General features: G+C 40.1%; 1 protein-coding gene across 1 annotated transcript in view; it reads left to right on the top strand.

Annotated features, from left to right (window-relative positions):
* The window catches only part of GPATCH2 (G-patch domain containing 2), a 341,444-nt gene that overhangs the window by 247,225 nt on the left and 75,845 nt on the right, over positions 1–18,374 (top strand). The window contains 1 exon segment of the mRNA XM_033936572.1: positions 9,745–9,812. Within this exon segment, the coding sequence (XP_033792463.1) occupies positions 9,745–9,812 (68 nt within the window).

Raw genomic sequence — 18,374 nt, 5'->3', positions numbered from 1 at the left:
AGCCAATCGCTGCCTGTTTGGCCTGGAACTTCCTCTCCGACGTCAGAATTGACATAGGGTGGAAGGTTGGTCAGCTCAGCACTTCTGTTTACCGCGTTGGGAAGCAAGGACAGCTCACAACTTGGCAGTTTGGGGGCCTGTCCCCGATTGCGGCAGCGGTGGCTTGGGGAAGGGCAGGGAGAAAGAAAGAAAGGGGGCAGGCAGGGAAACAGAAAGAAAGAAAGGGGGGACAGGATGACAGAAAGAAAAGGGAAACAGAAAGAAGGAAAGGGGGGACAAAGAAAGAAAGGGGGCATGGAGAGAGAAAGACAGACAGAAAGAAAGAAGGGGGCAGGGAGAAAGAAAGCAAGAAAGGGGAGAGGGGGGCAGGGAGAGAGGAAGAAAAAGTTTTTTTGGGGGGAATGAGGTCTGGAGGAGAGGAAGCATACAGGAGGCTGAAAGAAGGGAAAAAATATTGGATGCACAGTCAGAAGAAGAAAGTGCAACCAGAGACTCATGAAATCACCAGCAACAAAGGTAGGAAAAATGATTTTATTTTCAATTTAGTGATCAAAACATGTCCGTTTTGAGAATTTATTTCTGCTGTCTATATTTTGCACTATGGCTCCCTTTTACTAAACTGCAATAGCAGTTTTTAACACAGGGACCCTATGAGCATCGAGAGCAGCACGGGGCATTTAGCGCAGCTCCCTGCACTAAAAACCGCTAGTGTGGTTTAGTAAAAAAGGAGGGGGTATATGTGTCTATTTTTGTGTAGTTGTTACTGAGGTGACATTGCATAAAGTCATCTGCCTTGACCTCTTTGAAAAAACCCAGAATATAAATGATAATTAATATTTTCTCTGCGTATAGTGTGCTTTGTGGGGGGGTTTTTTTTTTTTTGTTAGTAGATCATTTTGACTTGGTCATTTTAAAAGTAGCTTGCATGCCCAAAAAGTGTGGGCACCCCTGAACTAGAGCATGGTTAGATTAGCTTTCGAAGGTAATCCTTCTTCAGATCAGTATTGCAGAAAATGAGGCATCAGCTGGAAACTAAACAGGAAAAGTCTGCTGCAGAATCTGATAAGGTAGTTTACTGTGCACATTTAAAGTAGTACAGTTATCAAATTAAAAATGCAAAGAGGGAGTTTTATGCTAATAAGATTTCTAGGGCCCAGGATTGCCCGCAGCCATTATTCTCTTTCATCCAAAGTCTTCAGAAAAGAGCAATTAATATATCCAAGAATAAAATAAAGTTGCTTAGTAGTGAAGATTTTGCTAGATTTTAAAGGATAAAATATCTTTGCTTCATTTGGAATTAGATTTAGAATGAGAATCCCAGCCTCTGTGTCAGACAAACCAGCATTGTAGGGCAGAATTTTTGTCCTTCTCTTCACTTAGAAACCAGTTGGTAAGAGGAAGAAGTAGTGAGAGCAAATATTTGCTTAGATTTATACCTCCCCCGCTCCCCTTTTGAGGTTAATAAAGCAAACTGCCAATTTAAACTATTATTAAAAACTTTTGAAGGAAGGTTTTTTTCTCAACATTTTCAAAAAAAATTATTTCATCATTAATAAATAAACCTGGTATGACTTTGAATGACTGCCCCTTGGAAGCCCCTTGGAGCCCCAAGGAGTTTCAAGGATGAGAATTGAGGTACTTTTAAAAATTCCTAATAATTTGAGATGGGGAAACATAAGGCAAAAACAAAAGTTTCAACCTCAGTCTTAGCCGGCCCTATGGATCATCATATGGTTCTATTTGGTAATCAGGGCTCTATGTCATCAGAGATTTCATTATCTCCCCTGGAAAATATTCCACCCTCCTCCACCAAGTTCTTGCATTAAAGAGGCTTTGCTTCAAAGCCTCCACTTCAGAATCAGTAGCTCAAAATGAACAACAATCTATTTCTAAGGTAACTTTTATTAAGATACCACAAGTGATTGCATTATTTGAATCACAACCGTTGGTTGCTGAAACTGAAGAAAAGCAAGATATTACTCTTAAAGACTTGTGGGACATTAATCGAAGAATGGAGGAGATGTTAAGTTTTGTTATATCTCAGAATAAGGTCTTTTTGCAAGAAGTGGTAGATAAATTTGTAAATGTGGATTCCAACATTTCTTTATTGAATAATCGGTGCAGCTTAATGCAATCTCAGGTTCAAGCTCTCCAGACTGTTTCAGTTTCAGCAAATAAAGATTCATGCAATATTCATTTTAAAATGGAAATACTTGAAAATGCTGACAGATCTAGAAACCTGAGATCAGTCAATTTTCCTATTATATATCTTCTTTCACCTGAGATCCTCTTGAGGAAATATCTCAGAGAGATTCTAGGTTTAGGAAATTAAGCTACTTTCTCTTTTTCAAAATGTTTCTATATTCCCTCTAAAAAGAAGCTCCCAGGAGAACACGGTTGGTGTCTATAGAAATTGAATTAACTGCCTTTTTAGAGGATTCTCAGGATGTTATACAAACCAGATCAACCCTATTGGTTTCTTGTCTTAATGAACAAGATAAATCTTTGATAATAAAAATGTATGTTAAGAAGAAAGATAAGAAGTTTTGTGGAGCTAAAGTGATGATGTTTCCTGATGTGGCCAGGGCAACTCAACTCAGGTGGTATATAAAGGTTATTATACTTTAAGGAAATTACAAATTATCAAACCATATTTTGAGTTTTCTGCTTTTAGACTTTTGGTTCATTCTTTATTATTGAGTCTTCTTGACTACTGTAGCATTATCTTATCTGACAATTACTAAGAAAGACTTTGGCAGATTACTACTTATTCAGAATACAGCAGTCAAGACTGATTTATGGCCTGAAGAAGTATGACCATGTTACGCCATTTTATTGCAAGTTACATTGGTTGCCGATAGAGGCTCGTGTTTTGTTTACTTTGGGTTGTTTTTGTTATAAAGTTTTGTATAGCACTGCTCCACTCTATCTGGTTAATAGGTTTTCTATAGCATCGTACAGAGTCGAAAATCTCACACCTTGTTTAATTTTCCCTTTATACAAAGCTGTAGAATCAAGAAATTTCTTGATCATACTTTGGCATTTCAGGTAGCTTCCCATGATAAAGAATTCCGATCATTGTTGGTTAATGCTTATTCCTACAAACATTTTAGAACTCAGCGGAAAACTTATCTTTTTTCAAACTACTTGGTTAAATAATTCATCCTGTTCTTAATGATATTGTTCCTTGTTTATAGTCTTTTGTAAACCACGTTGAACTTATGGCTATGCGGTTAATAAGCGCAATGTTATGTTAGCCTTGAAGCCTAGAGTGTTGGCCCTGAAAGCTATGTTCTTTCTCAGATTTTCCTGCAAATGTATATGGGATTTTCAGAATCATGATTTTGTATTTTGGGATCCACTCCAGTTAGAACGATTTCTGAAAGACAATGAGAATATACGGTCTTGAAAGGAATAAAGGCTAAGTAGCAACTCTGTTAATTTTAGGATTTATTGTCCTTTTATGTCCTATAGATTTTGTTTTCTGCAAATGTAAGGAAATACTTTTCTCTTGATGAGGACTTGATAGATATTCTGTAATAATTTTTCAGTTATTTTCTTTTTTTATCAATGTAATAAGGATTTCTATTTTCTTTAATTGTTTATGGATTGTATATGATAATTTGAAAAGTTAATTTTTTTAAAAAAAATAAATATTGAAACATGACGGCAGATAAAGGCCAAATGGCCCATCCAGTCTGCACATCTGCAGTTCCACTATCTCCTACTCTCCCTAAGAGATCCCACGTGCCTGTCCCATGCTTTTTTGAATTCGGCCATAGTCAGCTTATACCTTCACAGTTACTTTGGCCACCCAGAGCAAGCTCAGCAGAGGAGATGCAGGGGCAGTCTGGTCCACCTTCTTAGCTTGGGAAGTTTCCTTCCTTGGTGGTTTTGCCACCATATGAAGATTTTTTTTGCTTGGTAAAATTGCTGAGATATTTGTATTTCCAATCCCAATAATGCTGTGTAACCAGCATGGGTTAAACTTGTTGATAAAATGCTGTTTAATGCAGAGCAAGCAGGAGCTGCCTCACAGCTCCATGGCTCCACTGGAAGTCAAACAAATTTAAACTTAATGCAGCTAAACAGAGGTTCTTAGGGTCCAAAAATCTTTAGGGAATGGTCCTTCACCAGAGTTAATGTTAGGAGAGGTAGCATTACAGATTTGGCCTGAACTAACTAACTAAATAAACTAAACTAAACTAAGTTGTATTTTAAGGGTAATTCTATAACTGAGTACCCACATTTATATGCTACTTGTGCTTGTAAATGTACAGAATGCCTTCAAGGTAATATATACTTATGTGCTTAAGTGACAGCAAAGCAACTAAGTACTATTATGTAAAGAAGCTTATAAGTGGCATACCGTGTAAATGCAAGGGGAGCATTCACATGGGAAAAGCTGCTATTTATGCATGTAAGTTATATACATTTACAAAGCTTTAGTCTGGTCTAATGCAATTGATGGTATGTAAAAGTAAGGTGCACTGGTATCAGGTTATGCTGGTATTCTATATCAGATTTGGCACACAGATGCCGTTATAGAATAGGTAGAATAAAGCAAGAAGAAACCAACACCAGCAGACAGGAAGAGCAGGAAGGAAACTGGTAGACACAAGAACAGTTGGATTGGATTTATTGATTTTATATACAAACTTATTCAGAAGTGTCAAAGAGGTTTACAATGAAATAACATAATACAAAACCAAATGTAAATCAATACAACTGAAATATACTATACAATCAATCCCTATAATGAAAAAATCTAAAAGTAAAATAAATTTTCTTCCAAACATTAACAAAATTTAATTAAAATATTTTTGAAAAAGTCAAGTTTTCAATAGCTTATGAAAACTAAAATAAGAAGGAGCATGCCCAAAGCTCTTTGGGTAAAGAATTCCAGTGTGAAGATCCTACATAAGACAAAATCTATTTCTTATAGTAGAAAGCTTCATTATATTCAAAGCAAGAAGCTGAAAAAGCTTTCTTTGAGAAGATCTAAGTGACTGTTGAGGAGCATATCTTTTCAACTTATCAGAAAGATAAACTGGAATCCCCAAATGCAGTGGTTTATATACCAAACATAATATCTTTAATGTGATTCTTGCAGACACAGGCAGCCAGTGTAATTTAAACAGGACAGGAGTAATATGATCACATCATCTACTCTCTGTTGCCGGTGTGCAAGTACCTTTTATAGAATCACGCTTGGTGCTTATGTGTGTCACAGAAGTTAGGCGCACCTATTTAGGCCAGCTAAAAACAGGCCTAAATGCCGGTGCCTAAGTTATCAGGCATATTCTATAACAATGTCCATAACTTTTAGAAATTCCCACAATCCACCCCTGGCTCATCCCCTTTTTCAAATTTGTGCACTGCATCTGGCGCGTACTTTTTATACAATTGTGCTTTCTGAGTTGTACATGTAATTTAATTTGTGCCAATTAGTCTGAATTATGAGGTGTTAATTGTCAATTAGCACCCATTAGGACAATCAAGCTGTACCTGCAAATCAGCTGCGTACAGCAATTTGTGCACACAACTTAAGACACCATGGGCTAGATTCACTAAGCAAACCAATCATGTACCGATTGGTTTGCAAGCCCTTTGCGACCCGAATTCCCTCCAACCCAATTCACTAACGCGTGTAGTGATCCGATCCCGTTCCTCCCATGCAAATTAGTAAAACCCCATGCAAAATAGCCAGGCAATTGATTCACTAACAATTGCTTGGCTATTTTGAATCGGGTTTTACTATTGGCAAACCTGACTGCTGCAGACCTGTCGGTAACTGAGTTACTGATAGGTCTGCAGGTTTTTTGATAGGCCTGCCTGTCTTTTTTATTCATTTTTTTTCCATGGCACATATATTTTGCGGTTTCTTCAGTCACGAGAATTTGCGGGAGTCAGTAAGGAAGCCACACAGCGCCAAAACACGCTCCTGCACGGTGCCGCTCAGCAGCTGAAGAAACCCGATCTCGGGGCAGCCTGTTAGTGAGAACTGCCTGCAGCTATTCAGGCAGGCGCATGGGATCATGCAGGTGCGCCTGCCTTGTTCGCCGCTCTGCCTCTCCCTGCCGCAGCTGTCCGGCGAAGGAAACGCCGGGATTAAAAACAGGTACAGGATGGGGAAGCTCACTGCCGGGGAGGAGGGGGGGCTCACTGCCACAGCCGTCCAGTGAGGGAAGCGCCATGATTAAAAGCAGGCACGGGGTGCGGCTCACTGCCGCAGCCATCCAGCGAGAGAAGCACTGACATTAAAAGCAGGCACGGGGAGGGCATCTCACTGCCACAGCCATCTAACGATTAAAAACAGGTGGGGTGTGATATTCGCTCCATAAGACACACCCTTATTTCCACCCACTTTTGGGAGGGGAAAAAGTGCATCTTATGGAACGAAAAATATGGTAACTCTTCTAAAATGTAAATATACAAAAAATGTAGCTCCCTTTAGACCAACAGCAAACCTAGGCAAGATACTTGAACTGGATATAGCATAAACATTCGAGGCAGAGTGCTACAAGACTCAAGAAAGAGTTTTTAGTCCTTATTTCAAAGTTCTACCACCTTCCTTATACCCACAGTTAAGAAATGAGAGACATGCCTATACAGTTGTATAAGCAGTGTCTGGTCCAAAAAGCAAATGAACATCTTAAACAACTCAGTAATATCATATATTGATTAAATGTTTTGGTAGATTTAGTAGGCTATCTATTTCTCTTAGACAGATCTTTGGATTTATGTTAGCAGATGGCTTCAAAATTTTTGTAAACTTGTGGGACTCTTTTGTGTCGGTATTCAATTCTTGCAGTCAATTTTTTAAACATTGACCATTATATTTTTTAAAAGGTCCACACATTCAGCACCACTGTACAGATAACACAGGCCAACAAAAAATAAATTTCTTGGTGCCTTGGGTTTTTGACCTGTTCCTGGGGTTATTTGGGCGCTGATACTGAAAATTGCAATGGATGGACCGCATTAGCTCTAGTTTCTTAGATTTGGTTATGGAATAGTAGGTATGCCTTTGGGATAATAGAGCCAAATATGAACATTGGGCAAAAAAAGATTGGCCTCCGAGGAAATATATGATGGTTGGAGAATAAAATGTAATCAATGAACCTTTGATAGCATGAGATAGCATCATATTGTAACCACTACATATAAAGCTAGGCCTGATGAAACAATTTGAAAAGGCTTTGAATAAAGACAGTTCGCGCATTGAATACATAGCGCATATGTTATCTGGACTTACCATGGGAAAACTGAAGGCAGGAATTTTCAATGGTCCACAGATCAGACAACTTATAAATGACCCACATTTCATAGCATCAATGAATGAAATTGAATCATTTGTTCTTCTTGTGACAAACTTTCTTGGCAACAAGAAGGCAGACAACTACACACAATTAGTAGAGGATGTGCTCTTTCATTTCAACAGGCTTGTCTGTAACATGAGTGTTAAAGTCCATTATCTGCATAGTCACTTAGATCACTTTCCAGAGAATCTTGGTGACTTAAGTGAAGAGCAAGGTGAAGGATTTCACCAAGACATAAAAACAATGGAAGCCAGATACCAAGGAAGATGGGATGCACACATGATGGCAGACTATTGTTGGAATCTTATGCAGTATTGTCCTGGCAGATCCCACTTTCGGAAGTCTTACAAAAGGAGCTTGTGTGTCAAATGACTGGAAAGTTTGTATCATAAACTTGTACTTTTGGTATGAAATAAATAGATTTTCATGTTGTACACTTTTCTTTTAATTTTTAATATGTTTCCTTCATGCTTAAAAGATATTAATTTAAACACTGCATTAAAATATCCTGATTCTTTTAATGGGTGAGCAGAGTGAAGAATGGTATATGACACATGTTCTGTATCTCAAAAACTAGAGCTGATAGGAAAAAACTGGTGCCATTTTTGGAATCAGCAGGTCAAATATACCCAGAAACAGGTCTAACATAGGCACCAAAATGAATGTTGGCAGTGTAATCAGTAGCTCTAAATATATAGATTCACTGCTGACTAGTGCTGCCCAATTCAGGAAAAAAAATTTTGATTCGATTCAGCCTATTGAATTGATTTTTCGCTTCGATTTTCCTTCCCAACTGGATGTTTTTTTCAAACATCCTAGTGGGTTTATTTTATAGCCTGTTCACCCCATTTGCCCTCTCCTACCCACACAGGTGCTGTAGTGTAAACAAAATAAACAAAAACGTTTGTTCTTTTTGCTCATTTTTTAAAGCTGATGTAGGGAAGCAATCAATCCATGTAAGAAGTGTGGGCAGGAATAACTAAGTACAGGGCCAATAATGTGTTTTTCTGCGGACATTTATGGTGTTAGCAATACTGTTAGAATTCACAGAAAGGGCACAGAACAGGCAGTTGCATGGTGGCAAGTCAAATGTGCGCAAGATAAAAGCGCGCGGACAATTGCACGTATTTGACTATGAACCCAGTTGCATTACTATGATAGGGAAAGAAAGAATACACATAGGAACAGCATAAGCCCTATTGCCAGCGAGATGATTATTAATACCCTGGGACTCTAATTAGATGATAATCACAAGAGGCCGGAGCAGGAGGTGCACACAAAGCTTCCGACGGTGATGTCAATTTACGTCACCCTATGCTGCTCACACTCAAAGCAGTGGCGGTTAGGCAGGCTGGAGCCCAGCCCTGTACTTGCCAACCCCAGACCTCATCCTGCTCCTTCATGGGCTTCTTCCCCATAATGGCGGTGACAGACAACGAGGTGAGGTACGCGGAACCGTTTCTAGACTGGGCCCCCTTCTACTAAACCTCGCTAGTGGTTTTTATCGCTGGGAGCCGCGCTGAATGCTGCGTGCAGCTCCCGATGCTCATAGGAGCTAGTGCGGTTTAGTAGAAGGGGGGCCTAACCTTCACTCGCCCACCATTTCCCTCACCAGCCGCAAGCCACCATAGGAAGTGGGGGAACTAACCCGCCCACACAACCGCCCACCAATCACCTACCAGCTCTCTCCCAGAAGGGGACGGGAGAAGGCGAGAGCAACACCCACTCACACACTTCAGATCGAATCCATGCCACGCATAACCCCACCCCGAAGCAACAGCAGCCAATCTGTGGGCACCGAATCGGGGAGGCCGATTTTTTTAAAAAAGGGAATCGATTCGAATCGATTCACCCAAAGTGAATCGGTGAACCGATTCAAATTGTGAATCGGGCAGCACTACTGCTGACTGCCAGTAGTTACATAGATTGAGGCAATTCAGCCATTGTGTCTGAATATTCTATAGCAGTTGAATGTTACCACTATCCATATAGCTGATAGTTTTGCCCTCCCTTTGCCTTAACTGAACAGATGATGCAGAGTGGCTTGAGGACTTTTCACCAGCACTAAGTGGTACTGTTTGAAAATCAATGACCAGGGGATATGCATTTATCAGCAGCTGGTAAAAATGTAAATCTTTTTTAATATTGTACCCTTTCTTTAAAACAAAAAAAAGCAACATTAACTTTTTTTTACAGACATTTTGTAATGCTACATTAGTGTTTGTGATTCACATCTTTGTAAAGATCCTTGTGAGACCTCATTAATTGCAATTAAACTACCAAGAATATAGATTTTCCAATTCTTAGCATTTTTGCAAATGTAGCAATGACAAACCTGTTAAGAGGTAATAAAGCAAATAGGGACATATTTTCCTAAATGGTATTTCTAATCTATTGATTGTGATTTTAATATGTTATGCAGCTTCAGCTTTTACGGGACAATCGAACAGAAAGAGGGCACAAGAAAAACTTAGTGAAAACAGCCAGCAGGTAAGATAGAACTTTAAACTATTTTTAAGAGACTATTATCATCCAAAACTTCAGAACTGTGATATGTTCCATTCTTGTTTGAGGTTTCTTTTACTACTACTATTATTTATGATTTCTATAGCACTAACAGATGCATGCAGCACTGCACATTAAACATGCAAGAGATGGTCCCTATGGATAAACCTACAACATCTAACTGTACTATCTATTAGTATCTAACTTTGTCTTGAATCCCTGGAGGGTGTTTCCTCTATAATAGTCTCCGGAAGAGCGTTCCAGTTTTCTACCACTCTCTGGGTGAAGAAGAACTTCCTTACATTTGTACGGAATCTATCCCCTTTTAACTTTAGAGAGTGCCCTTCCGTTCTCTATACCTTGGAGAGGGTGAACAACCTGTCTTTATCTACTAAGTCTAGTCCCTTCATTGTCTTGAATGTTTCGATCATGTCCCCTCTCATTCTCCTCTTTTCAAGGGAGAAAAGGCCCAGTTTCTCTAACCTCTCACTGTACGGCAACTCCTCCAGCCCCTTAACCATTTTAGTCGTTCTTCTCTGGACCCTTTTGAGTAGTACTGTGTCCTTCTTCATGTACAGCAACCAGTACTGGACGCAGAATTCCAGGTGAGGGCGTACCATGGCCCAGTATAGCGGCATGATAACCTTCTCCAATCTGTTTGTGATCCCCTTCATAATCATTCCTATCATTCTGTTCACCCTTTTCGCCGCCACCGCACATTGCGCAGATGGCTTCATTGACTTGTCGACCAGTACTCCCAAGTCTCTTTCCTGTCTTCAAGTACTGCACCAGACATCCTGTATAAGATTTTTGTTACCGACATGCATCATCTTACACTTATCCACGTTAAACCTCATTTGCCGCGTTTGGCGGCACTTGGTGGTATCGCTATCGCGGCAGGGGATATGAGCCATCTCTCCTGCCGGGATCGTTGCTGGGGCAGGGGGGGGGTGGATTCTGTAACCGGTGTTGTTTTTGACAGACACCGGTTACAGAATCCAGCTTTTAGGCGAAGGACTGGCTCCTCCTTCACCTACAAGGCCTGCCTTTGGGCGTTTGGGACTTAGGCTTTTTTAGGTTTATTGTATGTCTTAAGTGTAGATGTAGTGATGGTCTAGGCGTTTAAACAGCTGAACGTAGAGGCGGGCCATTATTAAATAAAAACCCTCCTTTAGGATGGTTTTTTTTTAGAATGGACATTTTCCCTGTTTCTACTTTCAACGTTTAGGGCCTTAGGCCAAAGGGGACTTAGATTTTTTTTGTTTTTATTATGCCACTCCACATGTCTAGAATTTTCCAATTTCTAATAAAGGATGGTAAGTGATTTTGTTTTAGTGCTGTAATCTCTTCGTAGTTCCTATATGCACATAAAGTATTCCTCCATTCATGGTATGATATATGTTGATTGTTTTTCCAAGGAAGAACAATAGTGTGCAAGCCTAGAGCTATCATAAAATCAAATAATCTGGTACTAGCGGAAATAATATCAACTTTAGGATTGGATGATCGCAGTATAATAATGTCATATGACAGAGGAACAGATATAGAGAATACATCTGAAATAGTGCTCCATATTTGAGACCAATATTGCAACAAATTCTCACATTTAAATATCATATGTGGCATGGTACCTACAGAGGTATTGCATGACCAGCAAATATCTGTGGTTGCACGTGGGAGTTTAGCTAATTTTGCAGGAGCCAAGTAGGCGTTATGTAAAATAAAATAAGAAGATTGCAGTAAAGATGCAGACAGAGTGGGTCGAATTGATTTAGACCAGAAAGTTTCCCATTCTGAAGGGGAAAACTGTAAATCCAGTTGCGCATTCCATTTACAACTCACTTCAAACTAGGTTTTATTAGTCTGAATGATTTTATATATTAAAGGCGCTGATTTTTTTAAATGTATAAGAGCAATACAAATGGAAGTAATATATGAATATTTTGAGGCATCTGCATCCACACTTGACAAGTTGTGAAAAGTGTCTGCAGATTGTGTTAACAAGGACCAAACTGATTCCTGCTCAGGGTCCAGGTTATACCTATCACAAATACTCTGGAATGGAATCAATGAACTGTTAATCACCACAAAAAAGTATTCCAACACGTACCCACTACTACAGAGGTGTGAGACAAGAGATAAATATGTATTTATAAATGGAGAAAAGACCTCGGTTTCTTCCAGGGAAAAGAAATTCACCTGGAGGACCTCTATGCCCGCCGTATTCAACTTCAAGCAGCATAGGAAAAAACATCCATGGTCAAAAACTCCATTATAAAGCAATATTTGAAAAATCTTGTAGTATAAAGTCCAAAAAAGCACAAAATACTTCTCTCAAGTTCACTGTCCTCCAGGTGAGATCTGAATCCAAACAGTCCACACAGTTTTCACCACGTTGACCTTCTTTCAAACGTGGGAAAGAAAATTCACTTAAGACTCCCGACATGCCCTGTTTCGCTATTAGAACGCTGCATCATAAAGTTGTGAAAGTGACCAAAGGCCTGCTGTACACCATATATTTTTAATTTTACAAGAAATTTTATGATCAAAGGGGTACAAGCTCTATCGCCGGGATAGGTCAGGTCAGAAAGGAGGAGGAATAGCCCTATACATAAAAGAAAGCATACAATCGACAAGAATGGACACAGCAGAGATGATCAACAAACTGGAATCGCTATGGGTTAAAATACCGGGTAGGAAAGGGCATGAAATAAAGATGGGCCTATACTATCGTCCACCCGGGCAAACCGGAGATAGCGATAAAGAAATGGATGCCGAGATGAAGCGAGAATGCAAAAGTGGTTACACAGTTGTTATGGGAGACTTCAACTATCCTGGGATAGACTGGAGTCTTGGAAGCTCAAGATGCGCTAGGGAGACAGAATTCCTGGAGGCTATACAAGATTGCTTCATGGAGCAGCTTGTTAGAGAACCGACGAGAGGAAATGCCACTCTGGATTTAATCCTAAATGGACTAAGGGGACCTGCAAAGGAAGTGGAAGTAGTGGGACCGTTGGGAAACAGTGATCATAATATGATCAAGTTCAAGGTTGAAGTAGGCATACCGAACAGAAAGAGAACCATAGCGACATCTTTCAACTTCAGGAAAGGAAACTATGAAGCAATGAGGGAAATGGTAAGGAAGAAACTTAGGAACACTTCCAAAAAATGGCAAACAGTAGAACATGCCTGGTCTTTTTTCAAAGACACAGTGAGCGAGGCACAAAATCTGCACATCCCCAGATTCAGAAAGGGGTGCAAAAAGGGTCGAACAAAAGACCCAGTATGGATGACTAAAATAGTGAAGGAAGCGATAGGCAATAAGAAAAATTCATTCAGGGAATGGAAAAAGGACAAAACTGAAGGGAACCAGAAGGAGCACAGGAAGTATCAAAAAGAATGTCACCGTGTGGTTCGAAAAGCCAAAAGAGAGTATGAAGAGAGGCTAGCCAGGGAGGCACGAAATTTCAAACCGTTCTTCAGATATGTTAAAGGGAAACAGCCAGCTAGGGAGGAGGTAGGACCGCTGGACGAAGGAGACAGGAAGGGAGCGGTGAAGGAGGAGAAAGAAGTCGCAGAAAGACTCAACATGTTCTTCTCGTCTGTATTTACAAACGAAGACACAACCAACATACCGGAACCTGAACAAATATTCAATGGAAATCAAGCAGAAAAATTAACATCCATGGAAGTGAGCCTTGATGATGTACACAGGCAGATAGAAAAACTTAAAACTGACAAATCCCCGGGTCCAGACGGAATCCATCCCAGGGTTCTGAAGGAATTAAAGGAGGAGATAGCGGAACTACTGCAGCAAATTTGCAACCTATCCTTGAAAACGGGCATGATCCCGGAGGATTGGAAGATAGCCAATGTCACGCCCATCTTTAAAAAGGGATCAAGAGGTGACCCGGGAAACTACAGACCAGTCAGTTTGACCTCGGTTCCGGGGAAACTGACGGAAGCACTGATTAAAGAACACATCGATGAACATCTGGAAAGAAACGAACTTTTGAAAACAACCCAACATGGTTTCTGCAGGGGGAGATCGTGCCTAACGAACTTATTGCACTTCTTCGAAGGAATTAACAAACGGATGGACAGAGGAGACCCCATAGACATCATATACCTTGATTTCCAAAAAGCCTTTGACAAGGTGCCTCACGAACGTCTACTCCGGAAACTGAAGAACCATGGAGTGGACGGAGACGTGCATAGATGGATCAGAAACTGGTTGGCGGGTAGGAAACAGAGGGTAGGGGTGAAGGGCCACTACTCGGACTGGATGGGGGTCACGAGTGGTGTTCCGCAGGGCTCAGTGCTCGGGCCGCTGCTATTTAATATATTCATAAATGATCTAGAAACAGGCACGAAGTGTGAGATAATAAAATTTGCGGACGATACAAAACTATTTAGTGGAGCTGGGACTAAAGAGGAATGTGAAGAATTGCAAAGGGACTTGAACAAATTGGGGGAATGGGCGGCGAGATGGCAGATGAAGTTCAACGTTGAGAAATGTAAAGTATTGCATGTTGGAAACAGAAACCCGAGGTACAACTATACGATGGGAGGGATATTATTGAATGAGAGCAACCAAGAAAGGGACTTGGGGGTAATGGTGGACATGACAATGAAGCCGACGGCACAGTGCGCAACAGCCGCCAAGAAAGCAAATAGAATGCTAGGCATAATCAAGAAGGGTATTACAACAAGGACAAAAGAAGTTATCCTGCCATTGTATCGGGCGATGGTGCGCCCGCATCTGGAATACTGCGTCCAATATTGGTCTCCGTACCTTAGGAAGGATATGGCGTTACTCGAGAGGGTTCAGAGGAGAGCGACACGCTTGATAAAAGGGATGGAAAACCTCTCATACGCTGAGAGATTGGAGAAACTGGGTCTCTTTTCCCTGGAGAAGAGGAGACTTAGAGGGTATATGATAGAGACTTATAAGATCATGAAGGGCATAGAGAGAGTAGAGAAGGACAGATTCTTCAAACTTTCAAAAAATAAAAGAACAAGAGGACACTTGGAAAAGTTGAAAGGGGACAGATTTAAAACGAATGCTAGGAAGTTCTTCTTTACCCAACGAGTGGTGGACACCTGGAATGCGCTTCCAGAGGGAGTAATAGGGCAGAGTACAGTACAGGGGTTTAAGAAAGGATTGGACAATTTCCTGCTGGAAAAGGGGATAGAGGGGTATAAATAGAGGATTACTGCACAGGTCCTGGACCTGTTGGGCCGCCGCGTGAGCGGACTGCTGGGCATGATGGACCTCAGGTCTGACCCAGCAGAGGCATTGCTTATGTTCTTATGTTCTTATGTTCTTAAATACAGAAGTATACCACAGAAAAATATCTGCTGTATCTGTCCATTTCTGGTGTAAATGCTTCATAACATTATTAATAACGCAAGATGTTGCTTTTAATATACAAGTGTTATTTTTAAACTTAAATCTATCCATAGAAGGAAGGAAGTGTAAAGGGACATTACCAATCAGATCTATTTCAAAATGGATCCATCTTGGGGAGTTAAAATTTACATCACTTAAAAACCAGAATTTTGCCTGCGAGATTTGAAAAGCCCAGTGATACATTTTAAAATCTGGTAGATTTATACCTCCAAAAATACATGGCAGCTTAAGTTTTGTAATGCAATGATTGAATTACAGTTATGTCATATAAATTTAGATACTAACGAGTCAATTTTCTTGTAGAAAGAGTTTGGAAATGAGCTAGGAATCATACTAAGTATATAATTGTTTTTTGGTGCTAGGACCATTTTGATAGTTTCAGTTCTATCCCACCAAGTTAGAAAAAGAGGAGACCATGTGCGAAAAAGATCTGTGGTTATTTTTATAATATTCTCACTGTTATATTTAAGTGTATCCTTTATATTGTTACCGAACCATATACCCAAGTATTTTATTTTAGACGGTTCCCATTTAAATGGATATTGTGAGACCTGATGATGAAGTACCATTTTAGAAAGGGGCATTAGAGCTGATTTTGTCCAATTAATTTTGTAACCTGAAAGTTGCGAGAGAGAATTTATACAAGCAAGAAGATGTGGCAAAGCGTCCAATGTAAGATATAGCACAATGTCATCTGCACAGATGGATAATTTGTATTGGCTTGTCTTATTTAAGACTCCTCTTATAGAAAGGTTAGTGCGGATAGATATAGCTAGGGGTTCAAGCGCCAGATTAAATAATACTGGGGAAAGGGGCAACCTTGTTTAGTACCTCTATAAAGAGTAAATTTAGGAGATGTCATATTATTCACAAAAATGGTTGCTTGTGGAGATTTGTAAAGTAAGCGTAACATAGTAAAAAAGCAGTCACCAAATCTGAACCAATTAAGTGTTTTAAACAGAAAAAAAAAAGCCATTCAATCCTGTCAAAAGTCTTTTCGGCATCAAGTGATAAAACAACATGTGGGTCATCCAATATATTCAATATAGCTCAATATATTCTGATGACCATTTTAAAATGATTTAGCTGAAAATTAATTCTTCTACATTCTACTCTTCAAATTAAACTCATGGATCTTGTAAGTAGTTTCCTGACTGGATCCCTGCTTTACCTCTTGGCTGCTTAGACAAATTTTGTCATACACCATCAGTTAACCTTCAGGATGGGTGCAGAGACCTAAATAAATACCAGTAGTTCAGATCCTCCAATCACATTTTTCAACAAGGATTTCTCCTTGCCCTAGATCCAGACCCACAGTTTCACTTCCTTTTTGTTGACAGATTAAACCCTGATCCCTTTTAACTCATGGAAATTACAACTGTAGCCTGGGAATTTTTCTGCTCAAGTTTACGTACTCTTCCTGCCCTTGCAGTCAATATATAGTTTATTTATTATTTATTTGAGTTTATTAATGGACTTTAAGAAGAGATTCACACAAAGCGGTTTACATTGATTAGTAGTGAGGTACTCTAAGTATTTTCCCTATCTGTCCTGGTGGGCTCACAATCTAACTATGGTACCTGGAGCATTGGAGGGTTAAGTGATTTGCCTAGGGTCACAAGGAGCAGTGCTAGGATCGAACCCATAACCTCAGGATACTGAGGCAGCAACTTTAACCACTAGGCCACTCCTCCAATAAGGAGGAAAAAGTCTTGGAGCTGATAGAGCAGGTAAAACAACCGTCTTTCTCTGTTCTAACCCTTATTTTCCTGTCCCCTCTGGCAAACACCTTCCCCACCACACTGCTGCTTTATGCCTCGGGAACAGAAGAGAAATGCACTGGAACAGGAAAAGTAGGTGCTGCAATTTGTTCTGCAGTTCCTACTTCAGTCATACCTCCTCCCCTCCTATCTCTGGATCAGGAGCAGCCAATGTGGGATGCAGAGTAATATGAAGCCATGTGAAAGACATTGTGAGCACGGTGGATTAACAGGGATTGGTCAGGAGGAGCAGTGCACTAATCCAATGATGTCACATCCAGGTCCCAATCTTGCATCAATGCTTTGTACATTGTTGGCAAAAAGATTATCTTTATTGTTGTTTCTGAATTTTAAAATAAAGAGGAAAAAAAAATCAAGTGGAAACAAAGAAGTAAATAAGCAAGCAAACAGGTAAATAAATAAGTACATGGAAGCATAAGCAGGGGGTTGGGGCAGGGAACATAGAGAGATGGGGCTAGGAGGCACAGAATACTTGTGTGGCTAGGGCCCACCGAAGGATTAATCCTGACTTCATTTGCATAAGCCAGTGGGGGCTGAAAAGTAAAGCCAAAAACCAGGACCAGGTGCCAAAAACACAATTGTTAATTGATAAAGCTAATCCTGGTTTATATGACAGGAGGGAAGAAGTGGATTAGAGAGAAGTATGGTGGTTCTTTGATCTGTCTGCTACATCCCTTCCTTTTCCCTTCATGGTATCTGGAATAATAATAATAACACTCAAAAGGGTCCAGAGAAGAGCGACTAAAATGGTTAAGGGGCTGGAGGAGTTGCCGTACAGTGAGAGGTTAGAGAAACTAGGCCTCTTCTCCCTTGAAAAGAGGAGACTGAGAGGGGACATGATCGAAACGTTCAAGATAATGAAGGGAATAGACTTAGTAGATAAAGACAGGTTGTTCACCCTCTCCAAGGTAGAGAGAACGAGAGGGAACTCTCTAAAGTTAAAAGGGGATAGATTCTGTACAAACGTAAGGAAGTTCTTTTTCTCCCAGAGAGTGGTATAAAACAAACTGGAACGCTCTTCCGGAGGCTGTTTTAGGGGAAAACACCCTCCAGGGATTCAAGACAAAGTAAGACAAGTTCCTGCTGAACTAGAACGTACGCAGATAAGGCTAGTCTCAGTTAGGGCACTGGTCTTTGACCTAAGGGCCGCCGTGTGAGCGGACTGCTAGGCACGATGGACCACTGGTCTGGCCCAGCAGCGGCAATTCTTATGTTCTTATGTCCTTATTTTTGTATACCTCCACACCACATAGTTCTAGGCGGTTCACATATAGAGAAAAATTGTACAATCAATAAGTAAAATACAATTGACTTAAAATTCATTAAAATCAAACAAAAATAAACTATTTAAAA

The sequence above is a fragment of the Geotrypetes seraphini genome, chromosome 3, assembly GCF_902459505.1.
Source record: "Geotrypetes seraphini chromosome 3, aGeoSer1.1, whole genome shotgun sequence".
Taxonomy (NCBI): Eukaryota; Metazoa; Chordata; class Amphibia; order Gymnophiona; family Dermophiidae; genus Geotrypetes; species Geotrypetes seraphini.
This window is presented reverse-complemented; position numbering and strand designations above follow the sequence as displayed.